General features: G+C 39.6%; 2 protein-coding genes across 3 annotated transcripts in view; both read left to right on the top strand.

Moving 5' to 3' along the window:
• Positions 1-27,232, top strand: part of LOC134648323 (pseudouridylate synthase RPUSD2-like) — a 625,507-nt gene that overhangs the window by 174,948 nt on the left and 423,327 nt on the right. The gene's annotated exons all lie outside the window — the stretch shown is intronic.
• Positions 22,492-26,187, top strand: LOC134648192 (uncharacterized). Its single transcript, XM_063502674.1, has one exon. The coding sequence runs from the start codon at positions 22,492-22,494 to the stop codon at positions 26,185-26,187; it is 3,696 nt and encodes a 1,231-aa protein (XP_063358744.1).

Genomic DNA, 27,232 nt, shown 5'->3' on the forward strand with positions numbered 1-27,232 from the left:
TAAAGTCGAATGATAGCCAAAAAAAATTCTCGGTGCAAAAACATAAACGTATGAGTTTAGGTTCATTAGAAAGGTAGGTATTCATAGGCATTTTGTATAAATGAAAGAAGAAAGTAGGTACGTCAGGAATAAAAGTATTTATTTTAAAAAATATTGCTTGTTATCAATCTGGATAAGTCTCGTTGAGACCAAAGGAGTAGCAATAAGACCAAGAGACTTATAAAAAGGACTCAGATCGGATCTTGAGATACGCGGCCCTCCAATGAATGAGTAGGTAATGTCTACATCGGACCTTTGGCTTCGGTTTCTGCCGCTGAAACCGCAAGGAAACGGACAAAAAAAACCGGCCAAGTGCGAGTCGGACTCGCGCACGGAGGGTTCCGCACCATCAACAAAAAATAGAGCAAAACAAGCAAAAAAGTTCTGTTTTTAGTATTTGTTGTTATAGTGGCAACAGAAATACATCATGTGTGAAAATTTCAACTGTCTAGCTATCACGGTTCGTGAGATACAGCCTGGTGACAGACGGACGGACGGACGGACGGACAGCAGAGTCTTAGTAATAGGATCCCTTTTTTATCCTTTGGGTACGGAACCCTAAAACGATATTACGAACTTTGTTTTGTACCCTTTGCTTTAAGTTTAAGTTCTATATCATTCTTCCTTTTTAAAAAATGGGCGAGGCCGGAATCGAACCAGGGTCTTCAGGTTACCCAGCCCGGCCACGGCGGTGCCCGTCCCACATTTTCGAGTAGATATATGTAATATTTTGAACACTAAACGTTTTTTTCGTATATTTGAAGTAAGGAAACCTTAATGTTTCCAGGTGCAATACTCACTCGGTCGGGTCTGAATAGCATTTCAGGGAATCAAAGTTAAATACAATATTCACGTCAACAAATTATAAATAGGATGTAAAATTTTCCACCTTTCCAGAGGCAAGTCCATCAGAAACCTCAATTCAACCCAACACCTGCAAAAGGGCCTCGAGCCCTAGCCTCCCTAAATTGATGGATTGACAACACGTCATTGAGAATTGACAGCTTAATTATTCGCCGCAGACCCTCGCCTTGAATAGTTGACCATTAGACCAAACGACGTAAACGCCAAAACTCTTGTCCTTATTCCTTTTGTCGAACGGCGTAAACGCCATTGCCATAAACTGGGTGAATATGTACTCAGGTCATACTTTGTCTGATGATAAGTAGTTATCATCGCCTATGGACACCTGAAACACCACATGGATCGCAAGTGCGTTGCCGGCCTTTAAAGGATTGATTAACAGTCCGCCGATCGATATCGGCCTGTCAGTTAGAATAAAAAGTTGACAGTTCCGAACAACTGACAGGCCGATATCGTCCGGCGGACTGTTGATCAGTGGGCCCCTTAACACATTCACTGTCAGGAACACGCATTTTGTATTGGAAATGGGGCGTTTGGCATTTAAAGCGTTAAGTTTGGAGTACGCTCTTGTCTTGAAGGCAACGGACTTGCTACCCCTCTGGTATTGCAGGTGTCCATGGGCGACGTCAATTGCTGACCATACCACCATCTCCGTACCATATCATTTGCTTCCTATAATTATCGTAAAAAGTGACAACGCCAATTTAAAGATACGGAAACGATCATTTCACTTTTATTTTTTTATTTAAACTTTATTGCACAAAATATATACAAAAATGTACAAATGGCGGACTTAATGCCAAATGGCATTCTCTACCAGTCAACCATATAGGGCCAAACAGGGATACCACTTTTCACTATATATGTACTTTACTTTATTTTACCCCTAGTGTAAATTTCATTCGATAGCGTGACTAGTAGCGCGTTTGCATTATAAATGTCTATTTTTGAATAGGATTTTGAACAGCACGCCAAGCGGGACGTTTTGGAAACTCAAAATGCCATACAAAATGGCACTTAACGCAAACGCGTACGTCACGTCACGCTATCGAATGAAAATTAACACTAGGGTCCAGACAGATACATTTTTACTTTTGACATTTGTCGACATACGGTTGTCATCTTGGCCACGGTCCTAGGTTGTATGGACAATGGACATAGGACCTTTCATAAAGGGTCGAAAAGGGTAAGCTAAAGGGCGAGCGGTACCCTTCAAATGTCAAGGAGGTCATCTGAGTTTCAGAATTGAATTAACTATTAAATTGATCTTTGGATTTGGGCCTCTATTTTCAGACAAAGCATTTTGTTTTGTCTTCGGTTTTGTGATTAGTCCTCTTTAAAAAAATAAACGGATGATATCGGGTAGCTATTTAGTGTACCTTCTGTACAACTATAAACTACTTCTTAATCGCGTATCTAAGTTTTAAGATTTACATCCGACGTTTCGAGGACGGCGTTGTCCCCGTGGTCTCGGAGAAGACTGGCTTAAGTTGACATCAGCATCTTCTAACCACGCGAGTTTTTCGAACTACCCGCACTTGGTCTTGTTTATATCAGCTTGAACGTTTTGCGCACTTAGATACGCGATTAAGTCCCGGTGTACAATTTAATAATGTGTAAAAATCGTGAAAGTTTAAATCAGTGTGTAACTATAAACTAAATCCGATCAAAAACATTACATGTAAAAAGGTGCAAGTCTCGCAACGCTTTTACTACAAAAAAGTTTTGAAATGTAATGTGAAACCAAGTCGGTTATTTTAATCAGTGCCAGGGGGTGTTAAAACCGTATCAATAAGATATCTTTAATTTGTAATATGTATCCCACCAAAAACATTTTCATGTAAAATGTTGCCAAGACGAAACCATAAGGCTTGCACTGACAAAAAGTTATCAGATCTCTTGTAGAGCCAAGCTTCTAACTCTACAGGCCCTACCTTCACAGACTCTACACCTTAGTCAAAATATGTGGCTTGACCGTTTCGTCACATGGGCGTAAGGTGAAAAATGTATACACTTAGTAGTAGTAGTTCTTGTAATAATGAAACGGCCAAGCCACATATTTTGACTAAGGTGTAGAGTCTGTGAAGGTAGGGCCTGTAGAGTTAGAAGCTTGGTTCTACAAGAGATCTGATAACTTTTTGTCAGTGCAAGCCTTATGGTTTCGTCTTGGCAACATTTTACATGAAAATGTTTTTGGTGGGATTTCACATCTTTTTGTAAGTTGCTTATGACAATCTTCTGATTTAAACGGTTGCGGGTGATTTACTATTAAAAATCCTGAAATACGTACCTGGGGGCATCTTTTATATACAATCTGCTTTTTACTGATTCCCCATACAAACTTCAACCCCCTTTTTCCCCTAACGCCTTTTTCCACCCCTTTTCACCCTTACGGAGTGATTTTGGGGTTGAAACTATTATCATCATATTATTAACTATCTACATACCAAATTTCACAAAATCGGTTCCGCGGTTATTGATTTCCTATAGGTTCACCCCCTTAGGGGCTAATAATTTCAAGTTTTTGAATTTTTTTGTTGTTTGTGGACTAATACTATCTCACATACCAAATTTCAGCTTCCTAGGACTTCAGGAAGTACCCTAGAGGTTTTGATGATCAACAGTGAGTGAGTGAGTCAGTGACGAAATCGGGGTTTTTTAGACATTAATAAAATCTAAAGTATAAGAGTTATGAAATTGAAATTTTTTATGCTTAATAAGTCCACTATTGACATCATATTCCGAGAGTTTTGTTTATCTGGTATAATCCAAACTCAAGTTAAGAGGGTTCAAAAAAACGACGAAGCGCTTCGAGAAAAGGTAGGTAGTGCCCTTGCGCTTCGCTTTGCTCGTCTTGGCGGGGGCACTACCGTGCCCCCAGATAATGACTTGGCCATCGCACGGCTGCATAATGTCAAAAGGATCATCGTCACCTATTAAAAATAATTCTAATTGAACATTAATATTGCGCTAATTGCAGTTTGAGCATTACACATATTTACGAGTACGGTACGAGTAAAGCATTATGTGCGATTGCCAACTCATTATATGTATTACAAATTAAAGATATCTTATTGATACGGTTTTAACACCCCCTGGCACTGATTAAAATAACCGACTTGGTTTCACATTACATCTCAAAACTTTTTTGTAGTAAAAGCGTTGCGAGACTTGCACCTTTTTACATGTAATGTTTTTGATCGGATCTCATCTCTTTTTGTAGGCAGTCTTTCTTTTCGGGTACTCATACCCATACTATGTACTACATATCATAACTAAACATATCTTCATTCATACTCACATCGTACATCGTAGTGTACCTTTACTTTACCTACTATTTGTAGGAACTGCAACAGTAACTTTGTAATATCATATATTTATATGGGATTACAAACTTACTTATGCAGTTCTTAGATCTTTAAAACGTGACTGATATTGCAATATTTTTAGGTTTTCCCTTTATGTGGCCATTAAACCCTAACTCTGTACCAAATTTCAGCTCTCTGAGTTTATGGGAAGTACTAGTTCTATTCTGATGATCATGAGTGAGTGAGTGAGTGTCATAAATGCGAAACTTTGCTTTCGCTTAACTTCGGAACTAAATGACCTACAGACTTGAAATTTTGGATTTTAAGTATGTGATTATAGCTTACTGGATGACGAAAATTTCTGCGTTCTGGTCTTAAGCAGAGGTTCTCAAATAGGGGCCTGAAAATGCGGCGAAATGGTTCCAGTAAAGGATGGTACGGCAGTGTTTGCTTCGCGCTCGACTTGGCAGGGGCACTGCCGTGCCCCCAGATTATTTATATAATAATAAATCTAAATTTAAACTGAAAACGAATAGGTACTTAAGAAATTAGATTCTCAAATCTGATTCAATAACCTAGAATAAATATGTTATAAAATTATTTACGAGGGGTATTCAAAATATTCTCGGTATGAGAATGAAAACAAACAAGTACGAAAAGTTTGATATTTTTATTTTTCAATATACTCCCCCCCTATGTTCATACACTGAAAAGATCGATCAATTATTTTTTTTAATCCCTCGTAAAAATATTTTTTATCTTTCGTGTAAAAATGCTCCTCCACTGCCGCCTTCAATGCTTCATCGTCAGAAAATTTATTTCCACGCAGATCCTTTTTAAGATTGGGGAGCAAAAAGAAGTCGCTGGGGGCTAAGTCCGGACTATACGGTGGGTGAGTAACAGTTTTAAACCCACGTTCAACAATAGCTGCCTTGGCAATATGAGCAGTATGGACGGGGGCGTTGTCATGCAGAAGCAGAATACCTTTGGTTAACTTTCCTCGCCTCTTTTCTTTAATTACATCCTTTAATTGACGTAGAATGTTAGCGTAGTACTGTCCTGTGATATTTACACCTTTTTCTTTATAATCGATTAGTAATACTCCTTCACAATCCCAAAATATCGTGGCCATGACCTTGCCAGCTGAAGGGATGACCTTCAACTTCTTGGGATGAGCTGAACCCTTAATGTGCCACTGCATGGACTCTTGTTTACTCTCTGGGTCATAATGATGAACCCAGGTTTCATCTCCAGTTTATTCTTTGCAGCACCTCATCAGGATTATCACCGCACAGGTCAATAAAATCGGAACAACAAGCTACACGTATGTCTTTTTGAAGCCGAGTCAGCATTCGCGGAACCCATCTTGCACTTACTTTTGACATATTAAGATGGTCATGTATAATATCATGTACGGTACCAATAGAGAGATTGGTTACTTGTGCTATAGATTTTACCTTCACTCGACCATCTTCCAATATAAGTTTTTCCACTTTATCAATATTTTCTTGTGAAGTAGCTACTACAGGCCGGCCAGGTCTAGGGTCATCTTCAATACTCTCCCTTCCGCGTTTAAACTCGCTTGACCACTATTGAATGGTAGATAAAGAAGGAGCAGACTCACGGTAAACACAATCCATTTCCTCTTTTATGGTTTTTTGATTTTTACCCTGTTTTGTCAAGAATTTTATCACGCATCGATGTTCTAATTTAGTTAACATTGTCAATTCGCACAGGATGTTCATGTTTGTTCAGCAATTGCAGAAAAACAAAAGACTATCTCGGTTCGAATTATACTTTTTTTTAATGTCAATGAATAAACCTTAGCGGCCAGTAACGAAAGAAATTTTAGAAGAGGTCGTAAGATATCAATACCGAGAATATTTTGAACGCCCCTCGTATTAGTATTTTTAAAGTTCAAAACTTATGTATACTTTGATTAAAAAAAAAAAATCTACTTAATAAGGTACAATGTCCATTAAAATATTCTCGAATCTCTGTTAAAACAAAAGTAAAACAAAACAAGCGATTACATTAAAACATTGCGCAGTTTACTTTCAATTCACTGAACAATATTTAAACAACGCAAAAGCATTAAAATATAAAAAAAGTATTTGAATATTCGAAGTTCACTCAACTTTTAACAGCTTAAAAAGTTTCAACTTTACAAACAGCCGTTGATTTTTTTTAAACTTTCAATGCGACCTCGATGTTGGAAAGAGTTTTCCACTTGGCACTCTTTATTTAAAAATACATAAAAAGAGACCACGGATTTCCACTTGCTATGATCCTGACATACCTCTTTCGCTTCCTTCACTTTCATAACAATCCTCATACACGCTTACCGCTTTAGGGTGCTCTTAACCTGGCCTTTCTTCAGGATTTCCTCGATGTGATCAGAGAAAGCCCGCCGAGGTCTACCCGTTCCAACTCCCTAGAGCAGCGGTTCTCAATCTTTTTTTTTTTGACGGAACCCTTTTGGAAAGCGAAATACTTGATGGAACCCTACAATAAGGTGGCGGCATAGTAAAATTTTTCAAGGCGACTAAAGCATAGTGTTCTAAATTCTTTCGGAACCCCTGCAGGGATGTCGCGGAACCCTAGGGTTTCGCGGAACACACTTAGAGTATGGCTGCCCTAGAGAAAATCCACCGAGGTCTACCCCTTCCAAATCCCTATTTGACAATATATGTGATGTTTAAGTTTACGCTTGTTTTGGATTCGACAACGACGAATACAGCTATCACTATACATATTATTGGGCTTATTATTAACCGGGCAACTAAAATATTAAACAGGAACTTTCATGTGGCATATAATAATATAAAATGGCTGTCTGTGCATTAATATTTTAGCGCAAAAAAAAATATTTTAGCCACGTATAAGCATCATATTATTAAAAAAACTGGCAGCAAAATCAAGCCACCCAAAAAATTGTAGGGAATTAAAAGTGATAGATTGGCGTCTAAAATAATAAATTGGCAACTAATATTGTAAAGCGATCATAAAATTTAGTTGTCATCTAGTTGTTCACACCTAAGTAATCAACTAATCATAACTCAGCATATCGTTTCAGCTAGGTAGTCTTTTAACACGAAATCAGTTAAATTTAATGAATATTGGTAACTTTTTACAAAAAACACCTCAAATTAATTTACCAATACGCAATGGTCAGTATACTTATAGACGAAATTTCTAATCATGAAACGCCTAATGGCCATTATTACCATTAGAACTTTAAATTTTTAATTACTTATTTCAATAGTTACCACTGTGTTCTGCTAGAGTCAACAGATAGGTGCGACGACGAGCGAAGCGAGGAGGAGCGTGTTAGGTTGACCGTGTAATGACCAAACAAAATATTTTTTCTACTCCAGCACTTAAATGTGTCAATTAAATGACTGACAGTGATATCTAAAGCAATGTCATTTGAATGCTTTGTCTATAGGCTCATAAGATGACTGCTAGCAGTCATCTTATGAGTATAATACAACTGCTTTATTTTTTTTAAAGATACAAGTTCCGATCATCTTGATTGAAAGAGGTATGTTTTCATTTACAATAATAACTCTTTTTTTTTTTTAATAATAACTCTTTTTTTTTTAAATAATAACTCAATTTTTTTTAAATAATAACTCTTTTTTTTAATAATAACTCTTTTTTTTTAATAATAACTCTTGTTTTTTTTTTTTTGCTGCAGCTGTCATAGAAAAAGTAATGTATGCAACAGCTCATAATTGGTTCTTAAAATTCAAGGGTCGAAGTTACAAAACGAGACGTAGTCCTTATTATATCACTGTTGCATAAACTACTATTAAAAGAACATTTTTAATTAATAGATAGCCGTTTTCTTTTTAAAATGTGCTTCATAAATAGTCTCCAATATATTAATTCAGTTGCCAAATAAATACTTGGTACCTGCCTAAAAATAATCAAAAGCTGTAACGGCATTAAAATACAACTCATATTGATATATTTTAAGGCTCCGTTTTTGTTGCCAAACTATTAGTTTTAGTAGCCATTTCTATTTTTTTAAACTGCCCAAATTCGATTAATTAGTTGACCGGTTAAATACGTGCCATATTATTGTAGGTATGCTTAGATCTTTAAAAGTACGGAATTTGTTTTTGATGCGGTTTTTTTAATAGATAGAGTGATTCAAGAGGAAGGTTTATGCATAATTTGTTAACCCGCGTGCGGGCGGGTCGCTAGTTCAACTATAAAATACTAGTAAAATACGTGACCCTCATCGTTCCGCCATTTTGATTTTATTCAAAATAATGAATCGACTAAAAAAATCACAAAATTTTAATGGCATCGGTTGATAAATACGAACAGTTCGACTACAGTTACTGTAGTTGGAAACAGCCGGATTTACGAACAAGCAAGCATTTGTATCACAACAGAAATAGAGACGATTCGCTCCGGATACTTTTTTTCAATTCTTCGTTGATTTTATCTTTCGTTTCATCTACAGTTTCATTAATGATTGCCATTACTGCTTCTTTGTTTTGGTTCTATTTACGTGGAAATTATCTTTAAAAAGTATATCTATAGTAGTTATGTACATTTTTTTTATTGATAAGTATTGAGTTTTATTTAAGTATTTGTATATTATGATATATCGTTTGCTGAGTAGGTTTGGTGGGTAGATACTCCACCGACAAGAGAATAACTCTTAAGTTAATGATGATGATGAGTAGGTACCCACAACACAAACCTTATTGAACTTAAGGCGGGCTTAATCAATTTGTGTAAAAAAGGTCCTATAATATTTATTTATTATTTATTTTATTTATTATTGCTAACTAGTCCCATGGAGAACAAACCAGGAGCGACGAATAATGTAAAAAATCGATATGAAACTCGTATTATTAGTTTTCAAGTTGTTACTTCCAACTCGTGTTGAGCTGACGATGTTTTTTTTTATCATATCCTCGCTAACCGCTGTTCTAGTGGTCGTACTTTTAAATACTATAATCTACTATTACTTTACAAATATGTAGTAAGTTTTTATCACTAGAAGCCTAAATTTATTAGATGACCATGAATACCAATAAAAAAAATGTTGGTAAGGTCAACCGAGGTAAATGCGTCACTTGAGATAAATGCGTCTTTTAAAGATTTCTTCTAAACGAACATTTTAGAACGATTGCACCCTCTCTGTTTGAAGTGTGGTCACTGAACTTTTAATGCAGAGATGGCTATAATAGTTATAATATGTTGCGTTTCGAAGATATCTTCAAAAGACGCATTTTACTTAACCTGTTATTTGAATCAGAATAGGCCTGTTTGAATAGATGATAATCGATTGTAGTTATTTGTTATTTCGACATTTTTGCTTGTTAGAAAGAGGCTAAACATAATTTAACCAAGAAAATCCTAATAAGTTTTAAGAGTCTTAAGAAGTAGGTGTACAATGTTTGAAGAAGTTGAGGCTGAATACATTTTGTGAATGATTATCATCTTCCTTCCCTCTATTTAAACATTGAGCCAATTTGAGCCTTAAAGTAAATGCATTAAATGCGAGATTCGCTGTTCTCTCCTTCATTTGTTATTTTCCTTTAGCATTTACATACTTTATTTTTTACAAAAAGTCTCAATGTATCGAACCTAACCCTTTCTAGGTAATCTATGTAATCTAGGTCTCGACGACGCCGGAGGGAGTTTTCAGCCTTTTGACTTATATATCGGATAATCATTTGATATTCCTTTTGAACTGGGTTACTATAATATCGTGTTAGGTAAAAATATTGTATGCCTTGTATTTTTTAAACTTTTAGGGGAAAAAGTACCAATACATATAAAAAAAAAAATACATATCATGTTTTCATTAGGTACTAGTACAGTCACGGACTTTAATTCTTGAGCCTGAATGGGTTTACTTTACATAGGACATTTCATACCGTTAGTACTTATTGTCAGCCAAATTAGCTTGTTTTTTTCTTTTGAGTCAACTTTAACCTAGTAAGCCTTTGGCTGGAGTCTGCGTTTGCAAATATTATCCATATATGTAGTTGCTGCGCGATGTTTTTTATGCCATTTGCCATTAATTAATTAAAAACAACTCAGTATAAAACCTTCCACCTTTTTCTGTATTCCTTTCTTTTTTATTCTGTCTAAATTTCAATCTACTACTCAAAGGACGAAATTCTTTCTGAATGTACAAAGAAATACTTTACTACATCATACAACCATTAACTACACTATAACACTGGCTACGCTAGCCACCCCAGCCTATTACAGTCGCAAAGGCGTTATCAAATCATAATTTCCGCACATTACATTCGTAAACAAAACACCCATATAATTTTACGCCCCGAATGCGCATAGGCAACTTTCCACTCAAAACCCAAAGGACCCAACTACCGCAAAGCGTCAGACGAAATTTCAACTCTAAACACGCTTACAGAAGACTCAAATTGCAAGTAACTGAGGATGTGAGTTTTATTTTTTGTTGTCTAAAGTCGCTAAGTCGTGATATCGGGCATTTATCAGTTTTATTGCCACGTTGCGTGTTGATAGCTTTGAGGCAAGGCTTTGCAAATAGTCGATTGAGTGCTCCGAATGTCATACTTGCGAAGTTTTGAATTTGTATAAGTGTCTTTCGTTTAGTAAAAGATAAAAACATTTTATAAAACATTATCCTACATTACCTACTTCTAGGCTCTCTACAGCGAATTCTAGGTACAACCTATAAAATCGTGTTTATTAAAGCACAGGGCGGGCGGCCACGCCTTAGTAAGGAAATGATTGTATATTCGCATTACTACTCATCCATATTTAGCCGTATTATTTTGTATAGAGACGCCCTCTATATGACGGCACCGCTATCCTAGGAAAATAGAGCTTACACACTGATGCCGATCAACGTGACATTGCTATATACACCCAAAGCGCCTTACAACAGATCCTTGTATCTTAATTAAAAAGATGCTGTCTTCTCCGTCAACCTTAACCAAGAACCACACACCAAACTTGCAGATCTGCACATAGCCTGCTTAGGCCCACTTGCTTATGCGGTGAAACCGTTAACCCAGTGTCAAATTGTACTGATAACCATGGTAACTCCAGGTTTAACCGGTTAACCCGGGTTAGAGGAATGGTGCAAGTGGGCCTTAGACGTCTTATTTTTGCAGAATGTCTTAACCAGTTACATTCTAATTCTAACCACTTCGGGGAACTATTTTAAAATACTTCTAGTTAACAATTTATAACGATCTATAAACACGTATATGTCCTACTGGATTAAAGGCCAAGTTAAGTTGGTGCCTTGGCACAGCAAGAATCCTAACAAAAATCGTTGCACCTTACTAACAATTTAGGCAAAAGTATCGTTATTTATGGAATAGGGAATTAAATATCAGAATGAAAATTGTATAACAAATCGGTTTAAACCCAAATTGCAATTGCATATCGTAAAAAAATCGTACTTGGAACGTAAAATGCTATAGTGCAGAAACGTATCATTTTCTGCACACCTTTTAGAACAACAACGACCCTCTTTCCGAGCATGCGAAATGAAAAATGATTTGTGAACTAACCCAGTGCAAAGTCTGACTTATTGCCTTCTGGGAGGCAGCAAATAAGGTGAAATTATTTTCCCGAACAGACTGACCGTGAATCTACCCTCATTCGCTACAAAAACGGCGTATGTACCGTGGTGCTCATAAACTTGTATACGCTTTTGTACCTTGTATCATTGGAACAAGGTGGAAATTTAGATACGTATTTATGAATGGTAGCATAATGATTGTTTATAGTTTGCTGTGGTGTAGAGAACAGCTGTTTCTAACCATTATTTGATAGTTTCATAATGGCTATTGTATTGGTTTGCTGTAAAACGCTGTATTATAAAGTTTGGAATGGACAAGAAAGCGGTAATTAAAGGTGGATTTTTACTTATTCATATTATTCATATTTTGTGTTTTACGACAGTATAATAATGATAATCATTATATAGTCAGAAGCAATAGAAATTGGTCACTCTGTATGGATATGGATATGTACTTTCAGATAGATCACAAGACAAATATATCTGCCTAAAAAATTCGATTTGTGACGATATATAGTCACAGTATAGGCGCAGTAAAAAAGCGCTGGTGGCCTAGCGGTAACAGCGTGCGACTTGCAATCCGGAGGTCGCAGGTTCGAACCCTGGCTCGAACCAATGAGTTTTTCGGAACTTATGTACGAAATATCATTTGATATTTACCAGTCGCTTTTCGGTGAAGGAAAACATCGTGAGGAAACCGGACTAATCCCAATACGGGCCTAGTTTACCCTCTTGGTTGGAAGGTCAGATGGCAGTCGCTTTCGTAAAAACTAGTGGCCACGCCAATTACTGGGATTAGTTGCCAAGCGGACCCCAGGCTCCCATGAGCCGTGGCAAAATGCCGGGACAACGCGAGGAAGATGATGATATAGTCACAGTATGATATGCGGTCTCGGGCACCGGAGGGAGTGGAGGGCTTGGTCACTTTAGCTTTAGTTTAGTAAGTATATTAATTATGACATCTATAATATCAGTACAAAAGAATCGTACACCGGAACAGGTGACGCAACAGAAAACAGACAAACAGTTGTGTCGCCAACATTTGATAATAATATTTTTATTATTGTGTTATAGATATCTATGTTAATTTGTAAGGGCTATATATAGCATATATGTACTTACACTTTATTTGAAAAGCAACAAATAGAAAAAGCGGCCAAGTGCGAGTCGGACTCGCCCAAGGGTTCCGTATTTAGGGGATTTATGACGTATTAAAAAAAACTACTTACTAGATCTCGTTCAAACCAATTTCCGGTGGAAGTTTGCATGGTAAAGTACAACATAATTATATTTTTTTGGTTTTATCATTTTAGAAGTAACATGGGGGGGGACCACACATTTTACCACTTTGGAAGTGTCTCTCGCGCAAACTATTCAGCTTAGAAAAAAATGATATTAGAAACCTGAATATCATTTTTGAAGACCTATCTATAGATACGCCAGACGTATGGCTTTGATGAAAAAAAATTTTTTGAGTTTCAGTTGTAAGTATAGGGAATCCCCATAATTTATTGTTTTTTTTTCTATTTTTGTGTGAAAATCATAATGCGGTTCACAGAATACATCTACTTACTTACCAAGTTTCAACAGTATAGTTCTTATAGTTTCGGAAAAAAGTGGCTGTGACATACGGACGGACAGACAGACAGACATAACGAATCCATAAGGGTTCCGTTTTTTGCCATTTGGCTACGGAACCCTAAAAACCGTCCCCTACAGGGTGTTCCACCCTCAGTCTGAACCGGGTAGCGAGCCGAGCCGCACGCTTATCGATCGCGCCATACGTGTCAAGTGTGTGTTTACGCCGGCGAGTTTAACAATCAACCTGTAGATACACGAGTCGATAGCCCATTATAGACTTAAAGGATACGCGGTAAGGTTGACATTTGAATGGATTTTATTAGGCTGATTGCTTAGTGATAATAGTCATTTTTCATATGACTACAGTTTTTTGTTGTTTAGTTTTTACTTGTATGTTTTTTACTGTTTTTTATCATTTTAGAAATGCCATTGAACTAGTTATAGAGTATATATGTGTCTGCATAGATGTATTTACGTTATACATTTCTATTTACATATAATTTCCATATCAGTTCTGTTTATAACTAAATTACTTAACCTTTCAAGTGGCATACGTCATTTTTGAGTTGTTGTAATTTAGATTTTATTTTAATTAATCAAATTTCAAATTTTAATGACGTAAACTGTCTGAGAGCCGGTTCCTGCCACTTCAAAGGTTATCGATGGGTACTCCTTAAATGTATTTATTACTAACTATATACTAGATATATTATAAAAAATGTCTTGAAAACCGTATATACCTAAAACAAAACAATCATATAATCCTATCGATCGAAGTGTTTAGTTAAATAAGATTTTACAGAAATTCTTAGTAACACGTACAAACTTTGTGCAATCATAAATATAAAAACCAAATTTTTCCAAATCAAAAATTCACCGCTTTGGGCAAGACTCGAACTTGCGACCTTTTGAAACACCGGTCTAAACGTACTTTACCAACTGAGCTACCAAAGCTTACCAGAAACGTGCAATTTTTCTATTCATTCCTCCCAGCGGTGAATTCATACATATTTTCCCCCTTTAATTTAAGAAATAGTATCGCTTGCAGGCATATCTGCTTGATAAAAAACCGGCCAAGTGCGAGTCGGACTCGCGCACGGAGGGTTCCGCACCATCAACAAAAAATAGAGCAAAACAAGCAAAAAAAACGGTCACCCATCCAAGTACTGACCCCGCCCGACGTTGCTTAACTTCGGTCAAAAATCACGTTTGTTGTATGGGAGCCCCACTTAAATCTTTATTTTATTCTTACAGCTTTTTAGTATTTGTTGTTATAGCGGCAACAGAAATACATCATCTGTGAAAATTTCAACTGTCTAGCTATCACGGTTCGTGAGATACAGCCTGGTGACAGACGGACGGATGGACGTACGGACGGACGGACGGACGGACGGACGGACGGACGGACGGACGGACGGACGGACGGACGGACGGACGGACGGACGGACGGACGGACGGACAGCGGAGTCTTAGTAATAGGGTCCCGTTTTTACCCTTTGGTTACGGAACCCTAAAAACAACGGATTGCACTCCGGGAGTGCCGGCAGAAGTGAAAACTCAATCACTACTGCAAAATGTCTGCAGCACTATGTATAATTGAGGTTAACGCCATCTAGCGTTATTTCGTCGCATTACTTGAAACCCCTAAGCACATCACTGTTAGTACTCGAGTATTAATTAATACCAGTTATAGGGAAACTCACTAGATGGCATTTAAATCAATAAAGAAAACCTCAATGACATTGTAACAGTTTTTCGATCAGGCCCCAATTTCACCACGCCGACATTTGTCAGTGACATATGTCGGGTGACAATTGTCAAGTGACAGGTGACAAGTGACAACTTCGTAAACTGTTTTTGTATAGAAGTGCTTATAAACATGACAGGCATTTAGTTACAATTGTCCAATTGACAATGATTTGGTGAAACAAGAGTAGTTTTTATAAGTCGACATATTTGTCAATTTGTCGGTAATTCTTGACATGAGATCGGAGCTGTGTCAGGCTTGGGTGACAATTGTAGTGTTTTCGTTGTTAGCAAACCCCGTTATCATTGTTGCAGTTCATTGAAAATAAACGTTGGCAAAACTGTGTACCCTAAATTCGCCTTTAGGGTACAAATAAAAATCGCTTTAAATCGCTTTTAAATTCTTCTTAACTAGCATTAAATCATAATTCCATTATAAATTGTAATTGTTGCCTATGAAGGCGTTTAGTAATTCAACATTTAGGATTTGGAATAAGTCTCAGTATAGTAGTGTTGAGTCGCTCACTCGTGAGGCACCTCATTTGTACCACTCATTTTGTTAATTTGTCGCAGTACTTCGTACCGCAAAAATGTCTTACTTCACTCCTCTATTCATTTTACTCATTTACTCGCGCACATCACAAACACCTCTTCCCACACAAATCATTCACACACTTCAAATTTCAAAAAAACTCTTATCCGTTCAAATTCACTCGCGAGTCTTGCGACCTTCAAAACTCATACACTGCTCACAACTCGCAACAGAGTCCCTGGATCGCGCGAGGCGCTAGGTGCTCGCCTGCTCGCCGACACTCAAAACTCAAATGTCTCAAATGAAGAAACGAGTAATGATCCACACTGTCAACTGCCGAACTACAAACCTTATTGCAACGACAAAAGGTCCACCAAGAAATGCGTTGAGTTTGTACCACTCACCGCCTCTCTGTGACATGAACCCCTCAAAAATCCTTTCAAAATGAAACAATGAATTAGAAATACCCAAAGAGGGAGTGAGACCGACACGCGACATACTTCAATATCGCTTCGCGTCACCACCGAAAATACGTTAACAATTAAACACGAAAGACAACAAGCGTAAGTGCTGCAAGCTTTCATACATCTTAAAAAAATGGAAATAGTTGACGCTGAAAATATGCTAGTACCTCACCTCATTTGAAGTAAGACATTGTAACACCTCATTTTAGAAAATGAGGTACTCATACAAACTCATTTTAAATTGATGTCCTACCCATCACTACAGTATAGTTTTCATAATTAAAAAAAATTATAATGCGAAGTTGGGGACCGGTAGCGAAATTAGGTATGTTTAGGTAGGTATTGTTTTTTTAATAATTAACTTGGGCGAAGTTGGGCACTAACAGTAAAGTTAGGGTTTTGGTTAGTTAGAAAATGAATCTCCGCGAAAGCAATAGTGGTGATATTCTTATACAAGGGAATATATAAAGTACGAATAGATTCCTACTTTGACGTCACTGACTTTGCATTTGCAGAAAAAATTACTTAAAACAAACAAAAAAATAATGCTTTGACGCCTTGTGAACAAATAATGTAGGTATACGCTGCATTAAATGGGGTCGGGACACAGATGGGATCTCAATCAATATCATGTTAGTGATGACAACACGGCACATCGAAAGCAATTAACGATCTCTTGTGAAGAATTGACAAATATGTCGACTAGTAAACATTACCCTTGTTTCACAAAATAATTGTCATTAAATTTAAGATGGACAATTGTACTAAACTACCTGTCATGTTTATATGAAGTTCTATACAAAACAATTTACGAAATTGTCATCTGTCACCTGTCACTTGACAATTGTCACTCGACATATGTCACTGACAAATGTCGGCATGGTGAAACAAAGGTCTGTCATTTTTTTGACAATTGTCGTACCTGTCAGCTTGGTGAAATAGGGGCCTGGTCGTGTCCGATTCTGTCGCGAGTTCAACATTTTTTCCCTACCTCAAAAAGTGCACAGCGCCGCTAAAGAAGTTTTGACTTCAAAAAATTAGTTCAGATGAAAACCATTGTAAAATTCAGGGACCTAATGTTGATTTGGGTAAGCTTGAATGAAAGGGTGACATTGTAATCCTCGAGATCTGCGTTCGTCTGTGTAAGTCCTTTTAGACAGATGTATACGCCTTTTGGGCTGATTGCCTTGAGTATTTACATTAGGTATGTTATTTTCTACGCAATGTAAGTATACCTAACTGAAAAGAAAGAAAGAAAAGAAAATACACGTATCAAAACCGTAACCATATTTTTAAATCTGAATCGCCGACCTGCAGTTTAAAAGCCATAGGTACCAATATCTATCTAATCTAATAGGTAAAGGTTTAAACGAGCAATTCTTGTTTATTTATTTATTTATATATAATTCGGGGATCTCGGAAACGGATCTAACAATTTCGATGAAATTTACTATTTGGAGGTTTTCGGGGGCGGTCGGTCGAAATCGATCTAGCTAGGCCTTATTTCTGGGAAAACGCACATTTTTTTAGTTTTCCGAGCAAAGCTCGGTCTCTCAGATATTTTACTTTTTATACAAGGAATCTCTATACATATACACTTAATATTGGGTATGCAAGGCCACGGCAAAGCCAGTATACATGTACATATATGTGGACATGAATATGCGGCTAAATATCTTCGATATAGGAATGTTTGAAGGCATCCACCCTTAAAGGGACCTTTTTAGTTCAAGTTTACCTTTTAGAGGGTTATTTATTCCCAAATTCAACTTCTAAAATCAACCCTAACTCTTCCATATAAGGTCCATTTGAAAATAAAGCAAGAAAATGGAGTTAGCACCTATGAGAAGGCATGTTAGTTGGTATGTCACGTGCAAACGGGAAATAGGGTAAATGTGCCTTGAATAGGTGCTTTTTGAGCTCCCTTTTTGCAAGTATTTTATGGTATAAGGTACTAAATAAAGTTATTATAAAGCTGTAAAGGGTTCGAAACGTCAGGATGTAGAATAAATTTAATATAGGGGAGCCGGGGGCTTAATGTAACAGGGGTAAGTAGTAACGCTCAATTTTGACGGGGAATTAAAAACATTTTAATTTTTTTTGCTGAATGACTTTCTTATAACTCGAGGAATAACGTAAACACCGCCATTGCCCCGCCAGACATCGAAGCGAGTGGATGTGCATACAAGCGCTGTTTCGACTAGGTATTGAAAAAAAAAAACGGGGTAAGTTGTAACAACTCCCAGTTTTTAAAAAAGTGTCTGGTGTAAAAGATGCGTTAACATTTAAAATTATTTTGTGATCGGAATTAGTACTTAGATAAATACTTTACAAACCCTCATACTCAGAATCATAAAATTATACATATTTTAGACTTTAGACAATACCTACAGGCCTTTTTCCTAAAATGGTTTCAACAAGCCCCCCGATCCCCTACGCGGTATAATCCGTTTTAATAGTTTTATTTCATGAGTAACTATCGCGGTAACCGAAGACAATATTAAAGTTATTATAAAGTTTTGGCGTCCACCTATGAAGTAGTGTTTGCTTAGCTTAGTTTAGTTTTGATACACAAATGCAACCGGTTGTAGTAAAATTATCAACATTATGCCAAAGTAAACATGTATGTCAAGGTATATTTGTATGTTTACTTGTAGTTCCGCAGTAACTTGGTACTATACTGTTAAGCTGTGTAACTTATTTGAATAATAAAATAAAAATATTAGGGCCATTCGAAAAAAGACGGTAAAAAAGTTTGATTTACTAAATACATGAGCTGCTGTATATTTGAAATGTATATTTAATTTATTACATGCTTATAATTCGAACGCGACTAGTCAAGGCGCATGGAATGAAATTTCATACAAGATTTAATTCTCGCCTGCTCATTCCTATTTCCCGACCTTTATAAATATGTACAAATCTTCAGTATTTTTATCATACATACATATATATAATCACGCCTATTTTTTGGAGGGGTAGGCAGAGATCAACCAATTTTAATCAATATTAAAAAAACCTTCTACTAAAATAGTAGCAAGTTTAAATATAAAATTACCTCATAATATCAAATACTTATCCTGTTTTCAGTCATTTATTTAGAGTTTTGTTTAAAAACCGCAAAATGTTCAATACTCTGAGTTGCGGCCGCGGTTTCGATTTAGGCAACGGCATTATTTGGTTTCGGTTCCGGTTTCGGTATTAAATGAGCACACCATTTGTGTTTGTTAACGCAAAAACTGACGTTTTAGTGTTATCGTATTTTAGTGGATACCGGAGCGGATAAAGCGTTTACAAAACAAGCAACAACGGTTGCACTCCGGGAGTGCCGATAAAAGTGAAAACTCACCTCACTATGTTACCGACGCCCGGTAACACGATACATACGTTTAGCGGAGGTATTCTATTTATTTATTATATATTATTATCATGCTCAAATAAGATCACACTTTTTCATTGACATGTTTATTTACATAATGCCATGACAACGTCAAATTATTTGAACATAGGTAAAGAGTCTTGAAAAGGAGTCCGCAACATAAATGTCAAATAGCATTGAGTTTTTCTTTATTGATTTAAATGCCATCTAAATTATGAGTGGCCACCTTACGGGGCTTACGGTCACGTGATCGTCTTACGGTCACGTGATCGCCTTACGCTGTCTCGAGTTTATTATTTTTTCCCCACCTCAAAAAGTGTCCAGCGCCGCTAAAGAAGTTTCACTTCAAAAATCGTTTAAGTATTCGATTTTGTTATAACATTGTGATATGTGTAATCAACCCTAGTATAACTCTGTCGCACCAATGTCTCGCAGGCATCACATTACGTGTGCACACGCTACACTGCACAAAGGAATATTTACTGCCTAGGTATTAAAATATGAAATGCACTAACAATATTGTTGGCGATGCGCTCGTTATATCTGTACCTAGTTATGTTTTACTTATGAAAAATCATAGTCATGTTAAATTAGATTTTAATTCCTTAGTATTAAGGTTGATATTTGTTTGTAGCATATCTAATGCAACTTGTTACTATGCTCCGCGGGGCAGTCCGCTGCTGGCCGCGAGCCTACGCACATACGCTCTCGCGACATTTTTTTGTAATTGTGTTTTTCGAAATACATCTTCGTGTTAGAACCTCGGCCTTTCCTTCATACGAACCCCATACAGTCAACAAAGTGGTCTTCAAACCGGATCCATGCACCGCACTCCGACCACGATCGAAACGCGTAGGTCGAAAGCGCGCCGTGCAGAACAATTAAGGAGGCTTCTAGAAGAAGAACAAAGGATGTCTCAAACGGGCCAGCCGAGTGAAGCACCTTATGGTCATAGTTCTACAGCCAGGTTGGAAGATATTAAGCCAGCTTCAAGTGTTCCGAAAGATTTAGTTATCATAAAAACAACGGAGGGTAGCGTGAAGTCTGAACCAACCGCGGCAGAATTGCGCAAGAAAATGCTTCATACTTCTGCTTCGTATGCCAGCAAAGCTTCTAGCAGCAAGGGCTCAAGAACTTCATCGGCTTCTAGAACAGCAAAGAAGAAGCAACTTTTATTAGAAGCCGCAAAACAAAAAGCTGCCATACAGATGGAGATCATCGATAAGACTCTGGATGCTCAATTAGCAGAGCTGGACGACGAGGAACAAGAGTACGGTTCACAAGTAAGTCGAAGGAGCTATTCTCGAAGTCACGTCGCAAATTGGGTGGATAATCAGAGCAACTTGGAACCGCAAGACGATCTGCAGCCAGCCCCCGATAATGGAATTATTAATATGGGTGAGTTGCATCAGCAAATGCCACATATGCTGCCCGTACCCGGCCCAGCGCCACGCGCCGCCACGCCCGCGCCAGCCCCGGCGCCCGTGCCGCCCGCTCCGCTGCCGCCGCCCGACGGCACCGTCATGGCACTCAACAATGCGATACAAGTTATGGCCGATGCTGTGAAGAACATCTCCACTGCCAGTGCACCGAATACCAGCTTACTCAGTCGACTCAGCACGCCAAAAGATCTCCCCGAGTTCTCTGGCGATTATTTAGAATGGTTGCAGTTTAAACAAGCATATTACGAGTCCACTGAGCTATGTAAATTCACCGATAAGGAGAACCTTTGGAGGCTTAGAAAATGTTTGCGCGGAGCCGCTAAGGATGCAGTCAACGCTTTGTTTATAAGTGCCACGTCACCTGAGAAAGTCATCTCGGCGTTGGAACTACGATATGGTAACTCCGAGTGCATCATTTCCCGCATATTGTACGACATTAAAAAGCTTCAACCATTACACCAAGATTACCACAAAGACATTATTACGTTCGCGTTAAAAGTTCAAAACTACGTGGAAGCAGTACGAGCAGTCGGTCAAGAGGAGCACCTACAGGGGGTAAATATAGTTTCCATAATTTTATCTAAGCTGCCGACAGTACTAATATCGAAGTGGTCAGATTACAGCTTTAATTTAATCAAAGATGGTAAAAAACCTAGATTGGTCATCATGTCTGACTTTCTTAACGACGAGGCAGTCAAGATTTCAACCACTGCAAGTACCTATATTGCCACAAAAAGTGAGAGTTACAAACATAAAACTCAAGACAGTAACAACACACGTAACCACACAATATTAGTGCACGGCGAAGGAAGTGATAAGAAATGCCTTTTTTGCCGAACATCTGTTCACAAGATAACTGATTGTAAACAATTCAAACGAGCGCTGCGCAAAGTAAGGTGGCAATTCGTTAGAAAAAACGGGCTATGTTATAAATGCCTATTATCTAAACACGAACGAGAATCGTGCCTTGCGCCTGCTTGCGATAAGGACGATTGTGGCGAAGCACATCATCGACTTCTGCACTACACGGTAAACAAGATCGAGGCACCGCTTGCGTCATCATCATCATCGGGCCCTTCGAGTTCTACAACATGTCCTACTACGAGTGCGTCAGCGCAGCAAGACCTCGAATCCAAATCGGTTCCTGAGACTTTGACGCATATTAACGCAAGTGATAAAAGGGTGTTGCTGAAAGTAGTACGTATCAGCGTTAATGGACCTAACGGTGTATTTTCGACTACGGCTTTATTGGACGGTGGTTCTTCGGTTAGTTTAATAAGTTCGAAATTAGCGCGGCGCGCGGGATTAACTGGACGTACTAGCACGTTTTGCACACAAGGTGCATTTGTCGGCAGCGAATTAGTACGCGAATCTACCATTGTGAATGTGAACATTACGGGTATAGACAATAAGGTGCATAATGTAAGGGCGCGTAGTGTAGACGATTTGAGTGTACCGTTACAAAGTCTATCACTTTTAAAATGTGCTAACTTTGCTCACTTAAAAGATATTAAAGGTAAATTATGTACTTCCGATTCAAAACCTGAGATTTTAATAGGTCAAGATAACTATCATTTAATGATGCCTTTACAAATTAGAGAAGGTAAAAATAACGAGGGTTATGCTAGCCTCACTCCCTTGGGTTGGTGCGCTCATGGGAAGGTGTGCGTGCCGCAGGGCGTCCGCCCGCCCACGCAGGTCGAGTCTAACCTTTTTATTTCAGAGGCGGAGCACACGACGGATACCTCAGAGGGTATCGATCTGTTAAGGCAGATCCACGAGGAGGTCCGGCTGTCATTCAGGGTGGACACGATGGGCGTGACGTGCGCGCCGCCGCGGCAGAACGCGCAGGACGCGCGCGCGGTTGCGCAGCTGCAGCAGTCCGCGGAGCTGCGCGCCGGCCGCTGGCACGTCGGCCTTCCGTGGACGGAGGACCACCCATCCATGCCTGACTCGTATCCTAGCGCTCTTAAAAGGATGAAAGGTATCGAAAATAAAATGATCAAGGACTCTGGTTTTGCTGAAAGGTATCGGGAGCGCGTGACTCATTTACTTCAAAATGATTACGCATCTGCGCTGTCAGATACTCAGGTGAGGCCCAAAACATGGTATCTCGCTCATTTTGGAGTAGATAACGTTAACAAAAAACGTCTGCGTTTGGTCTTCGACTCGGCAAATAAGGTAAATGGCTTATGTTTAAACGATTTCTTATTAACAGGTCCCGATTTGCTGTCATCACTATTTGGTATTATGTTACGCTTTAGGGAAAACAAGATTGGAGTAACCGGTGACATCAAAGATATGTTTTTAAGGATCAAGATTCGAGCCGAAGATCAACACGCTTTAAGGTTCCTATGGAGGGACAAGCCTACTGACCAACTAAAAACGTATGTAATGACATCACTGCCGTTTGGGGCTAATTGCAGTCCGTTTGTTAGTCAGTTTATCAAAAACTTGAACGCGCGACGGTTCGAGTCAACTATGCCGGAAGCTGTCGATGCGATATGTAATTCGCATTACGTAGATGACTACATAGACAGTTTTGCAGACGAAGCCTCGGCCATCAAAATGGTAAGAAATATAAATTCAATTCACAGTGCCGGCGGTTTCGAGATGAGAAACTGGACTAGCAACAGTGTCTCAGTTTTAAATAGTCTGCCAAATCAAACCTTAGGTACAGCGGCCGTAAGGTTTAAAGTCGATCAGCAGCAACAAGGTGAGCGTACTCTCGGGCTAATATGGTATCCAGTCGATGATAAGTTAACTTTCGACTTATCATTAAAACGGATTCCCGAAAGTATTGTCAACGGTGATGAGCGTCCTACAAAGCGTCTTATGCTTAGGGTAATAATGTCGATTTTCGATATCTTAGGATTCTTATCTCCTTTCACCATTCAGGGACGTATTATGCTGCAGGATACCTGGCGATTAAATGTAGACTGGAATGATTACATTCCGGATGCTATTTACAACAAGTGGCGAAAATGGATTGACCTACTTAAGGTAATTAGCGACATACGTATACCAAGGTGCTATCAGTCAGCTATTCGCAATCACAACCACGGAGATGTCGAGTCTCCATCTGTGCGAGTAAGCGAGACGGCAGATCACCCGAGCGGAGCATCTGCTGGTACCCCGAGCGCGACGTTGCCGCTATCGACGATCGCGCCTGGCAACGGTGCGCCTACGTCATGCGCTACGAAGGTCTACGAATCCGTAGCAGAAGCTACAAGCGCTACGCGTACGGCAAAGGTAGGTTATAATAACTTACAATTGCATGTGTTTTGTGATAGTAGTACTCGGGCTATGTGTACTGTTGCTTATTGGCGTTGGGAGATAAATGGTTGTATTAAAGTTGCCTTTATTGCCAGTAAATGTAAAGTTATGCCTGTGAAACCATTGACAGTACCTAAGGCCGAGTTACAAGCTGCACTATTAGCCGCAAGGCTGGCTAATACAATAGGTAAGGAGCACAAGATAGTTCCCGAGCGGCGTTACTTCTGGTGCGACAGTTCAACTGTGTTGCACTGGGTGCGTAACAATACGCGCTCATATAAAACGTTCGAAGCGAACCGGTTGGGCGAGATTGATGAGTTATCCCGCGTAGACGAGTGGAATTATATACCTACAAAACTAAATGTAGCGGATTTAGCTACGCGGGAGACTTTCGATCACGCTCAACTAGATGAATGGTTCGCGGGTCCGAATTTTTTATATGAAGACGTATCCTTATGGCCAAAAGATGTGATTTTGTCACAGTCAGACGCCGCGTCGCCTGAATGTGTTGCTGTCGTACACGACGGTTCAATTGGACTGGCTGTACCGGACCCATTGCGGTTTTCTTCTTGGTTGCGCTTGAAGCGGGCCACAGCTACGGTACTAGCGTTTATCGACAGATGCAAAGGTACTCAGAGTCAAGTCGACTGCGGTACTATGGAACGAGCTGAAAGATTGCTTATACAGCACGCACAGGCGGAGTCCTTCGGCGAAGATATCGCCACTATTAAAAATGGTAAGCCATTGCACCGCTCTAGTAGATTGCTCTCTCTGTCACCGGTGTTGGACGAACATGGTCTGCTGCGGGCGAGCGGCCGCATCGATGCTGTAACAGACGTACCTATTGATGTTAAGAGGCCGGTGATACTCGATGGTCGGCATCAGGTGAGTAAGTTGATCGTCCGAGATTATCACGTGAGGCTGGCGCACGGGAACCAAGAAACCATAGTTAATGAGGTAAAACAACGGTTCTGGATCTTACGTCTAAGACCAACCGTGAAGTTCATAGCATCATCCTGTATGCTGTGCAGAATCCGTAAGTGCCAACCGCGTATTCCGCGAATGGGGGACTTACCGAGGGCACGAATGGCGCACCATCAGCGTGCATTCTCATACTGCGGTTTAGACCTGTTCGGACCGATGGAGGTCGTCGTGGGACGACGCCGCGAGAAAAGGTATGGTGTTTTGTATACTTGCCTGACGGTGCGCGCGATCCACATTGAGCTAGTCTCCTCTCTGACTTCGGACTCGCTGATAATGTCGCTGCGTCGGATGGCGGCCAGGCGTGGCTGGCCATCACACCTGTTCTCCGATAACGGAACAAACCTGCGTGGCGCTTGTACTGAGCTGCAGCGATCGATGCAGGAACTGAACGCCGAAGAGCTGAAAAGCTACGGTGCTAACAAAGGTATGGAGTGGACTTTTATCCCCCCCGCTAGCCCCCATTGGGGTGGGGCGTGGGAGAGGCTAATTCGTAGCGTTAAAACGTCTCTTAAAGTAGTTTTAAATGAGCGTGCACCACGGGACGAAGTTCTAAGCACGCTTATGGCGGAAGTAGAGAATATAGTGAACAGTCGTCCCTTGATGCACGTCTCTGTAGAAAATGGAGGTGTGGAATCACTCACACCGAACCATTTCCTTCTTGGCACGTCGTCAAATCTGCCCACTATCGGTTCTTTTGACGGCTCTGACCTGTACCTGCGGAAACATTGGCGTACAGCTCAGCGGCTAACCGATATGTTCTGGCAGAGGTGGATGAAGGAGATCCTACCCGACCTCATACCAAGAAGGAAATGGCACGAGGAAAGTAAGCCGCTGCAGGTGGGCGACCTGGTTCTTGTTGTGGACCCGAACTCTCCTCGCAACATGTGGCCAAGAGGTTTGGTCACTCAGGTGTTCGCCGGTAAGGACGGGCGCATAAGGTTGGTGGAGGTGAAGACCAAGACTGGGACTTGGCGTCGGTCTACGGCACGCATCGCACCTATCTCTTTAGTTAATTAGTGCTGAGACAGCACTGGGGTGGGGAGTGTTGGCGATGCGCTCGTTATATCTGTACCTAGTTATGTTTTACTTATGAAAAATCATAGTCATGTTAAATTAGATTTTAATTCCTTAGTATTAAGGTTGATATTTGTTTGTAGCATATCTAATGCAACTTGTTACTATGCTCCGCGGGGCAGTCCGCTGCTGGCCGCGAGCCTACGCACATACGCTCTCGCGACATTTTTTTGTAATTGTGTTTTTCGAAATACATCTTCGTGTTAGAACCTCGGCCTTTCCTTCATACGAACCCCATACAGTCAACAAATATTATGTATACGTCTCACTTATATGAAGATATAGACGTCGCTATACCTGTACCTAGCTTGTGTATGCTAATATGAACCTTAAACACTATTGTGAAGGTACAAACTGCTATAAATACAGCACATTCGATTTTATCGTACGGAGTTCATTGAATTAACGCCTCATACGTCTCGTAGGCTTACGTCTGGGGTCTACGACCTCTACGACGTAGCACGTCTACGACTAATGAATTTCGTAGCGCTCAACTTTGTTTTTATTTATTTGCTAACAGTTGCGTAATAGGATTTGTTGTTTAATAATTGAATTATGAAACACTTACTTGTGAGTAATTTAGTGTGTAAGGCCTGAGTGGACGCTCGAAGCGGAGCGTTCGGCGGGGCGTGCAGCGTGGCGTCGGGCTCACGCGTGATGTGAGCAGCGTGCACTAAGGCAGCTCCTATACTAGGGCTCGCGGTCGCGTCCGGATTTCATGCACCCGTTGCCGGGGCCCCGTTCTCGTGCTACACGAAACCGGATTTGTGGCCCGTTCGGAACGGGTAATTAGGGTCCGTGTAATTAAAGTCCGTGTACCCGTGTTACCCGTGTGTCCGGATCCACGGATATTAATTACACGCGGGTCCGGCCCGTTCTCGACGTACAGTGACGATCGGACGCGTTCTTTTTAAGAGCGAAGAACGAAAATTAGTCTCAACGAAAGATAAATATTAAATACTAGCTGTTGCCCGCGACTTCATTCGCG

The sequence above is a fragment of the Cydia amplana genome, chromosome 5, assembly GCF_948474715.1.
Source record: "Cydia amplana chromosome 5, ilCydAmpl1.1, whole genome shotgun sequence".
NCBI classification, from domain to species: Eukaryota; Metazoa; Arthropoda; class Insecta; order Lepidoptera; family Tortricidae; genus Cydia; species Cydia amplana.